This window comes from Paramisgurnus dabryanus, chromosome 1, assembly GCF_030506205.2.
Source record: "Paramisgurnus dabryanus chromosome 1, PD_genome_1.1, whole genome shotgun sequence".
Taxonomy (NCBI): domain Eukaryota; kingdom Metazoa; phylum Chordata; class Actinopteri; order Cypriniformes; family Cobitidae; genus Paramisgurnus; species Paramisgurnus dabryanus.
Genome location: NC_133337.1, coordinates 7,589,053 through 7,605,224, shown reverse-complemented (window position 1 = coordinate 7,605,224; position 16,172 = coordinate 7,589,053). Strand labels below are relative to the sequence as shown.

Sequence of the window (16,172 nt, the reverse complement as noted above, 5' to 3'; positions counted from 1 at the left end):
GCTCACTGGTATGACAGATCCTCTTTGTGTGGGTATAATCGCTCTCACAATCTACATACATGTTTTTGTCAGGTCCTGTAGACAGTGGTAAGAGATTGTTAAAAAAAAGTCAAATAAGTTAAGAGGATTTCACAGAACACAGGATCTGATGCATGTTTTCATACTGTACGTTAATGTTTTAAAATCACCTGACGATAAAGAAAGGATGTGGTTTATGACTTTGAAAATGGTTTAGGTCATGAACATGCAAACAAATATGTTGTATTGAATATTTTGCTTAAAAATAGCCTACATAATAGTATTTGTACTGTAATTTATTCTTCAGGAAATTGTCTAATGAACTTGTCTTTTTCATTGTAGTTGACAAGAAAAATGAAACAAAATGGGGAACGTATTTAGCGCCCCCATTTGTTTCTATCCCATACACACAGTGTAATGAAAAAAGCTTCATAGTGAAATGCTGCTCTCTACTGGCCAAATAAATTACTACGCGTGTGAACTTCGACCCAGTTAAAAAAAAATACAGAGGAAAAAATTATTAGATTTATTTTTTAACCCCTGTAACCAATGGCGGTAACTAGCTATAAGATCACCGAGGTCCGGATTTTTCATATTAAAAAATACCATTTGAAGTTCTCTGAATGACTAAAAATTTTTTTTACGACTCATATTGTCATTCGCGTATATGATTAAGTTCGGACAGTTTACTGTATTGGTCTAGATTAGAGTAAAATGACGGAGACTCAAACCGCGATTGCAGCAGAATTCGCAGTGTTGCCAGATCCCATATTAAAACTCCTCTTTAGATGTAGCTTTATAGTAATTAATGTGAAATTTTTGGATATTTATAAAGTGCTGATTATGCGTAGGTTAGCGATATCTATGATTTATTTCTGAAAGACCAGGTTTAAACTTACTTTGTTTATTATGGCCTATTATTTTTGTTTGTTTTTGTACTTATATCTGCACCTAAACTGACAGTTATCAAATAAGGCGCATTATTCAGTGCTGTTTTCCTGGATTACAAAAACAGGATACTATTCAGTAAAACAAAAGGTGTAATCATCATGATTGTGTCTGTGAGAGAATCAACATAAATAAACAGAAAATAACTGGGTTTAAGTGAAATATGCCAAATATGTTATATAAATCTCAACAGAAAATAAGCATTAAGAATTCATCCTAAAAACATTCATAAGAGCACTAAATAAAGCTCTTGTTTAGTATCTTGTAAAGTTGTTCTTAATATAATAATTATTTATTTAAATAATTACAATAATAAGCCTTGTTGCATGAAAAAATATATAAATAATCCACATTCAGGGGCGTCATGCACCAATTTTTTTTAAGGGGGCACAGTGTCAACAGCTCACAGAAATTTGTGCATACACAGACATCAAACGAAATATTATAGAGCTTTCAGTCTTTTCCATGGCACTTACATTTCTAACAATCTGAAAACCCCTGCTTTCATGCAAAAACCTCCAAAATAAAAGTGATGACTACTTTCATATCATATACTATTCAATCGGAATAATGACACATTTGCATCATATTCACATCTGAAACGGCATGTTTTATTTAAGTCTTAATGGCTTGTTTAATTGTGTCATTAATGCATTTTGCACAACAACTACATTATCATATAAAATTAATGTAATTTTAAATCCATAAAGTATATAAACAACGAAAATGACATAAGCTATAGCCACGTGATTGATTTTAATGTTCAATAATGATTTTAAAAAATATGTTTAGATAAAATTATTAGAGGAACGGATTTTTGCATTAAATTTTACCTCATGTGAGCATGTGAGATTCCGCGCCCGCGTGAACTTTGGCGAACTTTGGCGTTGTGCCAAGAAGATGAATCTCTGCTAATATAACGTTGAGACGGTCACATTTAAAACCATACATTTTCTACACAGAGAAGGTTAACTGCACATTACCGTACTGGGGTTTGGAAATTTTGTGAGCGTTTCTAACACGTTTTAATTCCTCAAATAGCCAAATGCAGCAGCAAGCCAGCAACTTCAGAGAGCTCGTGAGCGCGCCCAGACACTGATGACGTCTGCGACTGCGCTCTGACTGCAGCGCCAGCTGCCGCCAGAATAAAAGTAATGTAACATGATCAAAACACTATCAAAACGGCGAAAATCTCCGAAAAGTGACAAGGATGCAGCACAGAATGTATAATATTGTGCATATTAACAGATTGAAAGTCAAATAACAGATTAATGGACGCTTATTTGATTTTGAGGTTGGATGAAAAATCCATTGGCTCAAAAAAACCAAGGGGGCAGGTGCCCCCTCAGTTTGAATGGGCATGACGCCTCTGTCCACATTTAATCAACAGTCCCAGTCTATCCCCCAAAAAGTTTACAATACCAGTAATTCTAATAGTTTTTTAAGTGTATTGACTTAATCTCAAAATCTTAAAGACAAAATTGGTATATTGGAATATTAGCTACAAAATAAGTGCGTGAAAATGATACATTTACTAAATAAAAAAGTACATTTTCGTGCACTTTTTTCACATAGTGACAATACTATGTGTTGTCACATTTGTTAACTCACCCCACCCTGGACGTCACTGATTTTTAAACCCTGGTGAGGCCATGCCGTAACCCCTCCCCCCTTATTGAGCGGTGATGTGCACCTTCAAATTAATGTAATTCTTTCATTCTTTGGTCTAGAAGCCTAATATACTCTAACGTCTCAGTGGTTGTTAATAAATAAATAAAAATGTTATAGCAGTTTAAGTATATATTTAACATTTAAAAACAATAAAAATTTAAATGTGTCATGCCCAAAATGCTAAAAACATAAGCCATAAATCTTTAATCCAAATTTCAAGTAAAAAAAATTGGTTTTACCAACAAAGGCCACTAGGTGTCACTAGTTTGCTGCATAGTATTGTCACAACTTACTGCCACTGCAAAAAGGTTTGTAATATGAAAGTAGATTCTTGGAGCTTTCCAATGATATAAAGGTTTTTAAGATTCTTTTGGATTTAGAGTATAGGATATTAGTATTAGAAATATGTATAATAACAACAAAAATACTCTAACTGCATGACTCTTTGCAGGGGTGGGGAACCCTGGTCCTGGAGGGCCACTGTCCTGCAGAGTTTAGTTCCAACCCTAATTAAACACACCTGAAAAATCTAATTAAAGTCTTCAGGATTACTTGGAAATTAAATTCAGGTGTGTTTGATTAGGGTTGGAACTAAACTCTGCAGGACAGTGGCCCTCCAGGACCCAGGATTCCCCACTCCTGTCTTAGAGCTTTCAATTTTTTTCTTTTTTTAAGTAAATTGAAGAAATTTATTTTGGCCTAAACTCAAACATCAGTGGTTTATAATCTCTCTTAGAAATAAACGTGCTTCCCATTGCCATAGAAGAACCATGTTTGGCAGAATGGTTCCTCATAGGAGAACATCCCAAAAAACCTTTCTGGTTCTTTGTAGGGAAAAGTTTTTTTAGAACAGGGGTTTTCAAACTGGTGGTCAGGGCACACTTGTTGGTCTCACAGTGGTATAAGGTGGGTTGCACAAAGTTGCTTTGCTGTTGTAGTGAATGACACAAAACAAAAAAACAGTTTAGTCCAATTAATGACAATGATTTTGATATAATATACCAAATATTATTTAGATATTTCAATTAAACTTACGTTTCATTAATAAAATCACAAGGAAAAACTACTCAATTATATAAAAGGGTAATATGTGTATTTTTCTCATATTACCATGTAAATGTTGGTGGGTCCTGGGCCACTAGATTATACATTTTTGAATGGGTCGCAAATTGAAATGTTTGATTATTTAGATTATTTAAAAGTGAAAGAAATGTTTCTTACTGAATGGTTTGTTGAGGAACCAAAAATAATTTGTCTATGGCTGTGAATAAACTTTTAAACACCTTTATATTTTTAAGAGTGACAGTATGTAGACATCACATATACATTGTGTTTTTGTGTGCCTCGTGCTCTCCTGTGCCCAGTTTTAGCCCCGCCCCTGTGTCCATGTTAATTATTCTTTATTAATTTACACCCTTCACCTGTGTGTCCTCCCTAGTTTAGTTCTTCCCTATTTAAAGCCATCGTGTTTGGTGTCTTATGTTGGAACATTGTGTGTCACGTTCGACACCGTCATGGGCCCTATCTGGCTTTGTCCCTGCCTCGTTATGTTATTAGTTGAATTATTGCCTTGTTTACACCCCCTTGAGGGTGTTTTTGTTATATAATAAAAGTTTTTTTAGTTGAGAGCTGTCTGCACTTGGGTTCTGTCCTCCCCACTGATGACAAGTAGCTATATTTAATTACTTTTTATTAGGTTATGTTTACTGGATAAATAACTTGACTCAATATTGGCAAAATTTTGTAAAGTGTTATGTATAAAAAGGCTCAATCATTTTGAAATTTAAACTGTCTCATTTTCCATTTTTCCAGATCTTCTCTTGCTTTGAAGAATATTATCTTACAGAAAATGATCTTTCTTAGCCAAATGGAACAGATGAGAATAGATTATCCACTATTGAAACAGGTTTGCTTGTTGACCTTATAGGCTACATCTAGGATAACAGTAATACTTTATGTAAAAATAACATGTAGTAAACTCAATAGATGATGGTCGAGCCCAAAAACACAAATTTAGAAGCATTGAAATTGCTTTTGAGTCTGCCCCTCATTAGGTTTTTGCAGCCTACTGCTGTTTTCTTGGAAGCATTATAAATAAACCAGTTTTGCAGCAAATGTCCTAGTGTTAGCTTTTCCTTTGAAAAATACCTGCAATGAGTCTCAGTTAAGCAATCAGATAATCGCCTTCTTCAGTGCAGCTTTACTTTTGTTTATACAACCAGCAGCCTTAGCTGATTATGGTATTCGGTACAAACAGAAATGAATTCAAATGACTTCAGTTTTTTACAATAAATGCATATGGTCTTTTTCATTCAGCCTGCAGGGCCTCTCAACATGAATCACTATGCTACTAAGAAGAGTGTATCAGAGAGTATGCTGGATGTGGCGCTGCTGATGGCGAATGCTTCTCAGTTGAAAGCTGTTTTGGAGCAGGGCCCTGACTTCAAGTATTACCTTACTGTCATCATACTCATCGCTGCTTCACTTTTCTTCCAAGTGCTTGCTGGGGCGCTTTTTATTAACATGGGTGAGCACGAAATCCAAAATCATAATAACAATAATGACAAGTAGATGAATAACAATTTCACTTAAGGTCTGTGTAAGGTCTGATAATAATGTGTTCTCAGTTTGTCACACCACAGAATAAATGTTTTTATTATATTCTTGTTTCGAAGGGCACATAATGCAAAGATTGTCACAACATGTATTTTACCCATCATGTGTGTGGCTTGTCATGTGATAATATGTGTTTGGCACGTCATGTAAACTTATGTTCATCACGCGTGATGTCAAAATACTTGTTTGCCGCACATGCGTCGATAGGGTATACACACACATTTTGACATGACATGACGAGCAACACATGACACTTGCGGCCCTCGGAAGACAAATCACTGGCCGCCACTAGGTGTAACACCACAATTTGGTAGGCCTATGACACTGTTCAGTCTTTGTAACGTGTTTCAGCAAATACATTTCTAACGTTTATAATGTGTTTAGAAACAATTTTCTGAAATTATTTAACACAGACTTAAAAATTTTATCATACATAGATCAGTTGGTAGACTTCGCAAAAGATTGTGGATTTGATTCCCAGACAAAATGTTGAGTGCACTGTTAATTGCTTTGGATAAAAGCATCTGCTGAATGCATAAAATGTGAATATAAATGTTTTCCTGTTTCAGCACGCAAAAACCTCAATGAAGTGGCCAATCAGAGGAATCTGGACATAATGAATAACGTGGCCACTGGGCTGGTGTTTCTTACTGTCATGATAAATATTTTCATCACAGCGTTTGGTGTGCAAAAAACGGGTCTATATCCTGACTAGTAAACGGTCTCTACAGCAGCATACAGGTGATACAGGTGACATAGTGTTATTAATACTGTGCCAAATAGTGTGTAATACATATGATAAATAAATGATAAATTATCATAAAAAATATAATTAATCTCTTAAATTTTGATTGATTTCAGGATCTCCAGAACAATGGCAGCTGTAAAAGTCCAGTACATGTTCTACAAGGCATCATGAGTAACTTATTTCAGTTTTAAATGTTATGTTAAAGAAGAGGCATAAATATTTAAGTATCTTTCCTTTAGCTTTGTTTTAATGGCATTTAAATAAGGGTTATGACTAAAACAGTTATTTAAATAACATTGAGGAAAACTAAATTAAATAACCTTACTTTGCAATCGTATAGATATTCAGTTAATATTCTGTCTTCTGTAAAACAATAATAAATGTTTATCAAACACCATTGTGTCCCATTCATTGAATCAATTAGCTATTTTTGTCATTTAAGCATATATTATCAAAGACTCTGGAAAATGTATATAACGGTTTTATTGTAATACAATTACTATTAAAAGAGTCTACTGTACATACTTGTTGGATTCGTATGCTGATTTAAGAATATGAAAAACACTACTGACCTCTAGTGGGAGATTTATGGGTTACACAAAAGGGGAATACGAAATATAAAATTATAAATTGTCTTTGGATTTATCTACACCAACCACAAAAGTCAGACTGTACAAATAATGTAAATAATGTTTATATGTTTTATTATTAAAAAGTTTCAATGTTTCATTAATGTATGTAGAATACTGTCAATAATAATTAGATGTAATTCTCTTAACTTATAATGTTGTACAGTCTAAAGTTAAAGGAAAGTGACTGTTTATATCAATGGGAGTGCTTCCAGCAGTCATGCTTCAGGTACAAACACAGTTACCAGTCAAAGCCTAAAATTACACCCAAAGGACCAATGCTGGAGGAAGGCTTTAGCTCCACTCAATACTTCACAGCAAGCACACAATCTTCAACGCAACACAGCTGCTACAGATAATAACTTCTTTAAGGTGGTATGTCTGGCTAAACAATACGTTTGAACAGAATGATGTTTAAATTAGTGGTGGGGCAATTGCGATTAATCGAATACAAAATAAAAGTGCATTTTTACATAATATATGAGTGTATGCATGAGTGTATAATCATTATGTTTACATAAACCCCTGCGCGCGCACGCACGCATTCATGTATTTAAAAAAACATTTACATGTGTATATATATATTTATTTATATTTTTATATATTAGTCATATAAGTATAACAATTTCTGAATTGTATATATGTATGTGCATTTAAATATACATAACATTTAAACACAGTACACACATATATATTATGCAAAAATTTATTTTTATTTTTTCTATGCGATTAATCTTCTTTGCCCAACACTAGTTTAAATGTAAAATATCATAATTATTTATGAACAAATGTAAAAAGAAATATTTAGCACAGTAGGATTTTGTCCTTTCTGTAAAGAATAATATATATGTGTGGCACAATTATCATCCCTATGTGTAAAAAAGTATATTCCTATAGATATTTAACGTGTGTGTGTAAATATATATTATGTTTGATAGTTCATATCATGAACATAATTAAAACAAACTAAATATTATTTATTTATTAATTGATATTTAATGTAACTTACATAACTTACATTAACTTACAACTAAATAGCTTGTCTTGAGCAATGTGAAATTTAAAGTAAAATAATAAACATAAACACATTTCCTTACACTATATTGAATATAAGCAGTAGCCTACAGAAAATCCAGTGTGTGCTGTGCTGCCACCTTGCATTACTAGCAGCGTGCACTTCCCAGCGGTCGCGGAGGCCAGAATCGGGAGCGCGCATCCCGGTTCGTTACGTCACTCGAAGCGCCCAGGCTCGCGAAGCTACTGGCAGAGCTGGTAAAGAGAGGAAGAAAACGACAGAAGTAGTCAAAAAGAGGGCTTTCACCACGAATAACGGCTCTTAAAGTGATAACGGTCCGTCTACGACCATTAATACTACCACAGACATCCCACTAAACCGGACTAACCTCTTGTGAAAGAAGGTAAGACGCTTTTTCAAAGTCTTGTGTAAACTGCTCGGACACAGCCCATTGATAGTGTGGGCTTTTCTGTACATATTAACATATGTTGCGCAGTTATAGTCTATATACTTATATAGACGCCCAAACAAACTAAGTAGGAGGTCAGTGTGTGATATTTATGCATTAAAGGCTCTGGAAATGAAAGGCTGTTGCGCCAGTAGGGAATGGAGGAACTGTGTGAAAAAAAGAGCACATATTTGTTTATTTTAAGCGAAAGAAGGAGAAGTACATCAGTTTTGTATTAATTGCGGGCATTATTGTAAGATATAACCGAGATAAACGGCGAAAACGAGACACGGTGTGTATACTACAATGTGCGTTTAAAGCCGCTATCGATCCGTCTGACGCCTCAGTTCACTCAGTTTCAGGCGGTGTCAGGCTTCTGTAAGAGGAAACCTGTGTAACTACATGTGCATTTCACACTTTTACTCGTTATTTTATGCGTTTTTCCAGGGCATGAACGATTGAAAGCGCTCGCGAGGCGTACGAAATGTTACAAGTATCTTCTCGCTGTCTGTGACGTCACCAGGGAAATATGAATCTGTTAGAAATACTAAAGGCGAATCCGTTTTGTTAGTATAGCGTTTCCTCAGGGGAAAATTATTTTCCAAACCAACTTAAGTTTGTTTGTATTAAAGCAAAACAAACACATCTTTATTTATCAACAAGCAGTGTTGTTGTGTGAAGTAGGTACCACGCTGAGGGATGAATGTGTCATTCACAACTAATTCACGTGTAGATGATTGTGATTGGTTCCTTGAGCTTCTCCTTTTTATCATTTTTTTTTTTTTTTGTAGATATGAAACTTACACTTAAAGACTGATTGATACTTGCTTTATATAATGTGCTTAAACTTACTGGTCATAGATAAAATCAGAAATAGCATATTGTTATAGGGATTTTACAAGAATATATTGATCGTCATGTTGGCTTCAGATTTAAGCTGTTCGTCGTCTCGTTATTAACTCTTATTAACCATGTACTGTAGAAAGGAGCATAATTCCTAAAAGCATGTCATTTAGATTAGTACCAAGTAACCCCTCCCATTAACAATTTTAGTTTATAGAGCCCCTATTACATTGCAAAAAAAAAGTTATTATGTGTATTTGGTATAATACAATGTGTTCACGTGGTTTATGGTAAAATAATTTTTACACATGCCACACATTATTCTTGTTCCTTTATGTCCTGCCTCCCTGAAACGCATTGATTTTGTGCAAAGCTCATTGTTCTGAAAAGCACTCTGTCCTCTGATTGGCCAGCTAATAAGAACATTGTGATTTGCCTGAATACCTCTGACGTCAGCCGGAAATGTGACGCTTCTTATCGTATTTTGAAGATTAGCCCCTAATCAGGAGTTAATTTCCTCTTTACTACCTTATCAATACAAGCCGAACCTGATCCAGAAAATGCAGATGATTAAGTTAATCGATCAGCTTTGCCTGTATGGCTTAATCCTGGTATACAGTGTGCAATTTTACATTTTTGTTGCTTGCCACCCTGTGTGATCAAAATCGTAGTTAAGTCCATGTCACACTGTATGATCTCAGTTTCCATCAATTTTTAGATCTTACGAGTTTAAAGACTTTTAAAAATCGGACGCATGCAAACAAACGCGTCTGTAGTTTTACGTCATTGATCGGCGATGGCTGGGCGAACACACGCTGAAGCGAAGGCTAGCAAACCGAAACAACATCTAGCATTCATTTTAATCATGACTTGTCTCGAGCATAAAAAGATGAATAAAGCGAAGGAGACGAATACCTGGCATTTGTATTTCCAGTGCGTATGTACACCTGGTTTTTGCATTGTTGTTGTTGCACTAATTGCTGTCTGTAAAACATGTCAAACTAGCGATCAAAGACAGCAGATTTTAGCCTAGGATTCCAGGGGCCTCAATTATCAACATTGCGTAGAAAATTTTCTATATTTCTACCTACGAATGAAATTTAGTATGTGGGTAAGTACAAAAAAATCGGGATTTATGAAACGTGCGCATGTGGTTCGTACGCACATCAGTAAGTAATCCTTAATGATCAATCCCACTTGTTCTTAAGCACCATGGTCGTGCACGTTCATGGTCATCTGCATTCCGAAACGCCTCCTATGAACCATATATGGTGACAACTCCTCCCGTTATAAGTCACGTGGTTGTGCTTTTCCCCTCATCGCAATAATGGCAAAGAGAGAAAAAAAAGAGGAACTTTACAGACACAGAAATTGAGTTACTGATGGATGAGGTTAAATCCTAATAACACATCCTGTTTGGTTCACTTATGGCGCTTTTCCATTGCATAGTACCCCACGGTTTAGTTTAGTTTGGGTCGGGTCAGCTCACCTCACTTTGGCTTGGTTAGCTTTTCCATCGAGTTTAGTATCACTTCGCAGTGGGAGGGATTATAGGCGTGTCGATTTGCGTTGCCTAATGCTGTGACATCAAACAAGTGAGAGCGTTGTTGTTCATTCCCATACATTTATTTATTTCTCAGTCTGCCACAAAATTAAAATTGGCCACAACAAATAGATGTTTGCACATCGCGTTTATAACTACCTCTGTCTCACATGACAGTTTCTGTTCAAACACCCGACCCGTGGCGTCAGTTGACGGCGCTCTGCTGAGCCTCGTTGAAGTTGCATTTAAGTATATATATAGCGGACGTGCACGTCGCGAATAGGGGTGTGCATTGGAACTGCCCTTACAATTCAATTCAATTACGATTCACCAGGTAACGATTCAATTCATTTCGATTCTACAATGCATTGCGATGCATCAGAATTCTATTGTACACAACACGGCAAATTTTTCATCCGTCAAGTAGTAAAGTCAAGTGCAACTATTCTCAACAAAAACAGAAGCTTAGCAGCTTCAAGACAAAGACAATTATATACCTGAGATGAGAATTTTACACACAGCGTAAGTCTTGTCTAGTTTCCCATTAACTTCATAGAATCCGAAACTGCTATCCATGGAAAAGGGTGCGCTTTTATTGTCCACTAGAGGCGAAAAAATAAACAGTGACATAATCGATTATGGCACTTTGCTGCATCGATGCTGAATCGGGCATGCGCGCATTGCGATGCATTGCCGAATCGATTATTATTGACACCTCTAGTCGCGAATGTGCCGCCACAAACTGCAAGTCTGGAAAAAACTGTTATGGTGTCCCGATTCTCAACCTGTGGATGTTTTTCATCGCTAAAAGGGTGTTTGGACTAGGGCTGCAGCTATCGATTCTTTTTGTAATCGATTAATCTAGCACTGAATCGATCGATTAATCGAGTAATCGGATAATTTTTTTGTGTGTTTTTAAACAACCAAAACAAATAATGCATAACGAAAATGACTTGGCTGTAAAATGTTCAAGCATTTGGCTTTTATTTCTAAAAAAACAGAGGTATTTGGCTCCAAGAAATAAGCCTATTTATTTCAATTTTTTACCCATTTAGTGTTTATAAGTGCCAGTGCCAACAATTAAACACTTTAATGTATTAATATGCACAACTGGTTTCATGCTGTAATCTAGCCCTGACATCAAAGTAAATATCTGGTTTATGTACATTTCTACACCTGCAGCATTTACCATTAGGCTTTTAACATATAATATATCATTTCTGGGATGAGCCTATTTGCTATGGTAACAACCTGTGTGTATGCGCGCACGTGCACTTGTGTTTGTGTGTGTGCACGCGTTCTGTGCGTGAGGAAGAGTGACACCCCAGTCAGACGTTCAGTTGCTTCATTGCATTTTGGTACTGCAGAAATACATACATTACTTTTCAATAGAACGCTGCATTTGGTTTGCATCACTTGCATTGCGGTGCATTTTAGGTTAAGAATCCGTTCGAAAAATCACAACATCACGTCCCGCTGTATACAGTGAATGCATGCTGAAATTATTGTTGCGTGGCTACATAAAAGTTTAAGCATATGTGATGCATTGCGCGATCGGTCTGACTCGCGTGAGAGAGAATAACTTCCTTATGCTAAACTCCAATAAGACAGAGATTATTATTATTGAACAGAATATGTCAGATTACAAGTTGCCCATATATGATTGCACTGTGGTGCCGTTTTTTGGTACACACACCTGTAGTGCATGCGTGTGTGTGAAGGGGTTCTTTTTTAATCTATACTGTCCTGCAATTGAACGTGAATACGTTTACTACTTAAAAACATCAAAGCTAAACATCATATCTAGTCAAACCGCATAACGACATCGCTACAAATACAGTATGGGATTAAAATCAACGGAAGCTACGTTACCTTGTTTCATCGACGCTTGGTGAAACAGCAGTGGATGTTTTCGGTTCAGATGCTGAATGTAATGATAATGTAATGATCCCAAACTTTAGACAGTCTCTCTCTGCCGTTTATGGACATATTCGCTCCGCCATCGCGCCAACTAAATTCAAAATGTACCACGCGCTATGATGTGCTTCCTGAACATTGAACAACGGTTCTTGTGAATCAGATCTCGGCGCGTGTAGTGCGCGTCATAGGAATTTAACGAGGCTTCGAGGCAGAATTTTTGCCTCGGAATTTTTTGAATCGAGTAAATCGAGTAACTCGATGAATCGTTTCAGCCCTAGTTTGGACACTTATAGCAGAGCACAGATAACAACATGTTTGCTCGAGACAGCGCAAGCTAACAGTAAGCTAAAGCTAATATGACGCTGATGACGATTCTCTCAGACCAATCAGTGATCTACAGTGTTTTCGCGTCACGTTTGGTATCAGCTCGGGTCGCTTGGAACCCCAACCAAGGTGGTACAAAAAAAAGTATCGGGTACTACGTACTGCACCCAATGGAAAAGCTCCCAAAAGTAAGCTGACCCGACCCAAACTAAACCAAACCGTGGGGTACTATGCAATGGAAAAGCGCCATTAGTGCGGGAGGAATGACTAACAAACAAATCTGCATGGGAACATGTTACCAGTGAGTTTAATTCCGTTGGGTATGAGATCAGTTCTAGAAATAAAAAAGTGGTTTGACATTAAATTATCAGCCCCCCCCCCAAAAAAAACGCGTCACAGCACAACGACGTGAAATCAGTGCAACTGGAGGAGGACAGACAACGACAGAGCTTTCCACCTTGGACAGCCGCATAACCAGCATCATCGGCGCGATCTTTAAAAACTTGCTCCCGGCGGAATGGATGATTTGCCAAGTCTTCTAATAATGCAAGATAAACCATTGCACCGTGTCAAGCATTTGACGGAGCTTTCTTATATAGGGTTAGACACTAATTTCATTAGTTAACTTCAACACTAATTTGCAGTTACTTTATTAACAGTAATCATTTTTAACACGTGGGGGGTGGATAATAAGTAAACAAAGTGATCTTTTAACGCTGGGAAAGGACGGTCCTGTGTAGTATCGCTATTCTACCACTAGATGCTCTGCATACGCAAACTGTTCCTACGCACACTTCTGTTCGTACGCACGCTTGATAATGAGGCCCCAGGAATCTAAATTGTGGCTGAAATCTCACAGTGTGCACCGGGCTTGAAGCAGAATTTGACAGATTGCTAAGGTAAGGATACTAAAACAATAAAAACATGTTTGCATTTGTGATCGTAGAAATGACAAACAACAAGCGCGACTCGTGTTTGAATCATGGTTTAGTCTGTAGTAAATTATTTAAATATAACTACTTACAGGCTGTATGCCAGGAGTGGGCGGGGCTATGATAATGACCGTCGTGTCTATGTCAACCGGCACAGGAAATAAACTGTTGCCTACACTCTTAAAACAAATGTGTTAAATTAACACATCTTGTGTCTAGTTAAAGGCTCTCTAAGCGAATCTGCGAGACGTTAGTTATTGTTGACGTTTGAAACTGTTTTCAAACAGACGGAGCGTAGCTAAATCCTCCCCCTCCCTTCCGTGCTTTCAAGAACGCATCCAACCCCCACCCCCAAATCCTTTTTGTCGTTTATTGGCTGGAATACTTTGTTTTGTTTTGTGATGCTAGGTTTGGCCACTTGTTGAAATTGCCGTTTGTGAAGCCTGGGCTGTCTACAGAGATCGCGTTTTTTTTACAGTTTGATCAGCGGACAGGCAGCAAGCAGATAGTGAGGAGATGTTTCCGGTATGTAACAAAAAATGTTTTATGGTCTAAAACGCTTCAATTCGCTTAGAGCACCTTTAAGGGTCTAGTGTGTTGTCCAATCCGTGTGTTTGTTTTAGTCCAATAAAAGAGATTTAAGTTTGAGATGATAACTCGCGTCATTGTTTACTTTGGGATTTGTAACTTTTTCATATTGTTAACATGTACTAGGGGTGACCCCGAATAGTCGAAGATTCGATGCATCGATAGGAGAAGCCTGATTCGACTACCAATCTCATAGTCGAATCGTCGCAGATGTGTTATGAAATGAGGATCATTCAATTTTGGCCGTATGGGTGCACACATTATCTGATTTCACATATAACAGCTTTCTCACAATATATTAATATACTGCATATTATGATAATGCTGCAAATAATATATGAAGTAGCAGCTTTCAATAAATATTTTTAAAATGCGTTAATAAATCCAACAACCCCTGTGACCGGGCTACACGTCCATAAGAGGTTTCTATGTTAATAAAGCCTTGCCTCTTTGTTTCAACATTTAAAAGACAAAGCTGGCAAATTAAACTATGACTTTCGTTCTTTTAATAATTTCTATATTTTATTTTATTTATAAATCACTTTGGGTTATCTGATTTAACTATTTGGCTTGTGTTTTGTTTCCGTGCACTTGAGGCATTTTGCATATTTGTTCTGCACTTTGTTACTTCTGACCTTATTTTATAAAAACAAATTATTTATTATAAACGTAAATTCCGATCTAATTTAAGTATGTAAATTTTTGATAGCTTTTCATTGTATCGATGTTGCGCTATTGCGTGCTGGCCATGCTTGCGCATGTAATTTAGCCGAACGGGTAAGGTGCTCTGCGTCTCATATTTAGGAGTTCATCAAACTAAACATTAAAAAACGGATGTTTTTCGACGAGTATAAGTTTTTAAAATGTATTTAAAACAGAGTGGTTATATTGTCTATCTTAAAGTTAAACTACAACAGGTAAGCCGTTTCTTTTATTTCGGTGATGAAACGGAAACTAGTATCTGCACCGAACCTATTTCTGCCTGACACGAATGTCTTTCTTGTGATTTAATATTATGCTCGGTGTTCACTTTCAAATGATAGCAAAGAGATTCCTGAAATAAATAATATCATCCGGTCTTTCTGTATCTAAAGTGAATACAGAGATGATCAAAGTCAAAGCAAGCAAGCAGGTATTTCTGTGCTAAATAATAACGCGTAGTGTCTATAAAATCATTAATTTTAGTGTTTTTCTTGTTATAAATTAAAGTTTAATGAATTGTATATAAAGATTAGTTTTTATCATTTACAGTCACAATCACAAATTATTTGTCATTTCTCATTTGTCGGTTTTTTTTTGGTCATGACTGCTTTGACGCGCTATCTCCAAATTAAATAAAAACACTTAATTGTAGCCGGAGTTTCCAAGGCAGGATCACCTTTGTTATTTTTTTAGGTTTAGTTATCAAAATGTATTTTTGTGTGATGTTCTGTAGATCGTGGCTTTAAAATGTTATGAGGAATAATTAAACAAATGTTGCCTTACATTTTACCTTAAAAAAAATATATATAAATGCATCGTCAGTTTTGTAAATCGGATAATAACTGCTCTTCAATAGACGTGTCCACTTTTGACACATACTTCTAGAAAAATATGGGCCTAGTTATTTCTGCTGGTTATATCAAACTAGCAATTAGATTGCAAATAAACTCTTTTATACTTAATCACTTGGACCTTGTTTGACTAATGATGGTTATAGAACTAGTGAAAAATTTGAGTTTTCCATTTATTTTATAGGACTTGTTAAATGTTGACCACATATCTTATAATTCAACAGGTTAGTTTCAAACTAGCACTAAAATGTTATTTTGTTGTTGCTTTAATACAATGTATTCCATTGTTAATTCTTGGATTTGGAGGCCTGTGGTTGTTTAAATGTTCCCTCATGTGTAATCATATGATGTACGCACATATTCTGCTGTGATTATT

General features: G+C 36.2%; 2 protein-coding genes across 10 annotated transcripts in view; both read left to right on the top strand.

The window, feature by feature from the left end:
* Positions 1 to 6,398, top strand: part of ninj2 (ninjurin 2) — a 33,558-nt gene extending 27,160 nt beyond the window's left edge. The window contains exons 2-4 of one of the 2 annotated variants that reach the window (XM_065265806.2): positions 4,954 to 5,164; positions 5,823 to 6,003; positions 6,115 to 6,398. In XM_065265806.2, the coding sequence (XP_065121878.1) occupies positions 4,954 to 5,164; positions 5,823 to 5,968 (357 nt within the window). In that variant the 3' untranslated portion in view covers positions 5,969 to 6,003; positions 6,115 to 6,398. The remainder of the gene's footprint in view (positions 1 to 4,953; positions 5,165 to 5,822; positions 6,004 to 6,114) is intronic. The other variant, XM_065265805.2, reaches the window with a different exon arrangement.
* A 1,442-nt stretch (positions 6,399 to 7,840) lies between these two features.
* The window catches only part of erc1b (ELKS/RAB6-interacting/CAST family member 1b), a 242,174-nt gene continuing 233,842 nt past the window's right edge, over positions 7,841 to 16,172 (top strand). For 7 of the 8 annotated variants that reach the window (XM_065265801.2, XM_065265800.2, XM_065265799.2 and 4 more), the window contains exon 1: positions 7,842 to 8,048. The gene's annotated coding sequence lies outside the window, so the exon portion shown is untranslated. Of the gene's footprint in view, positions 8,049 to 16,172 lie in introns of all 8 variants that reach the window. The other variant, XM_065255292.2, reaches the window with a different exon arrangement.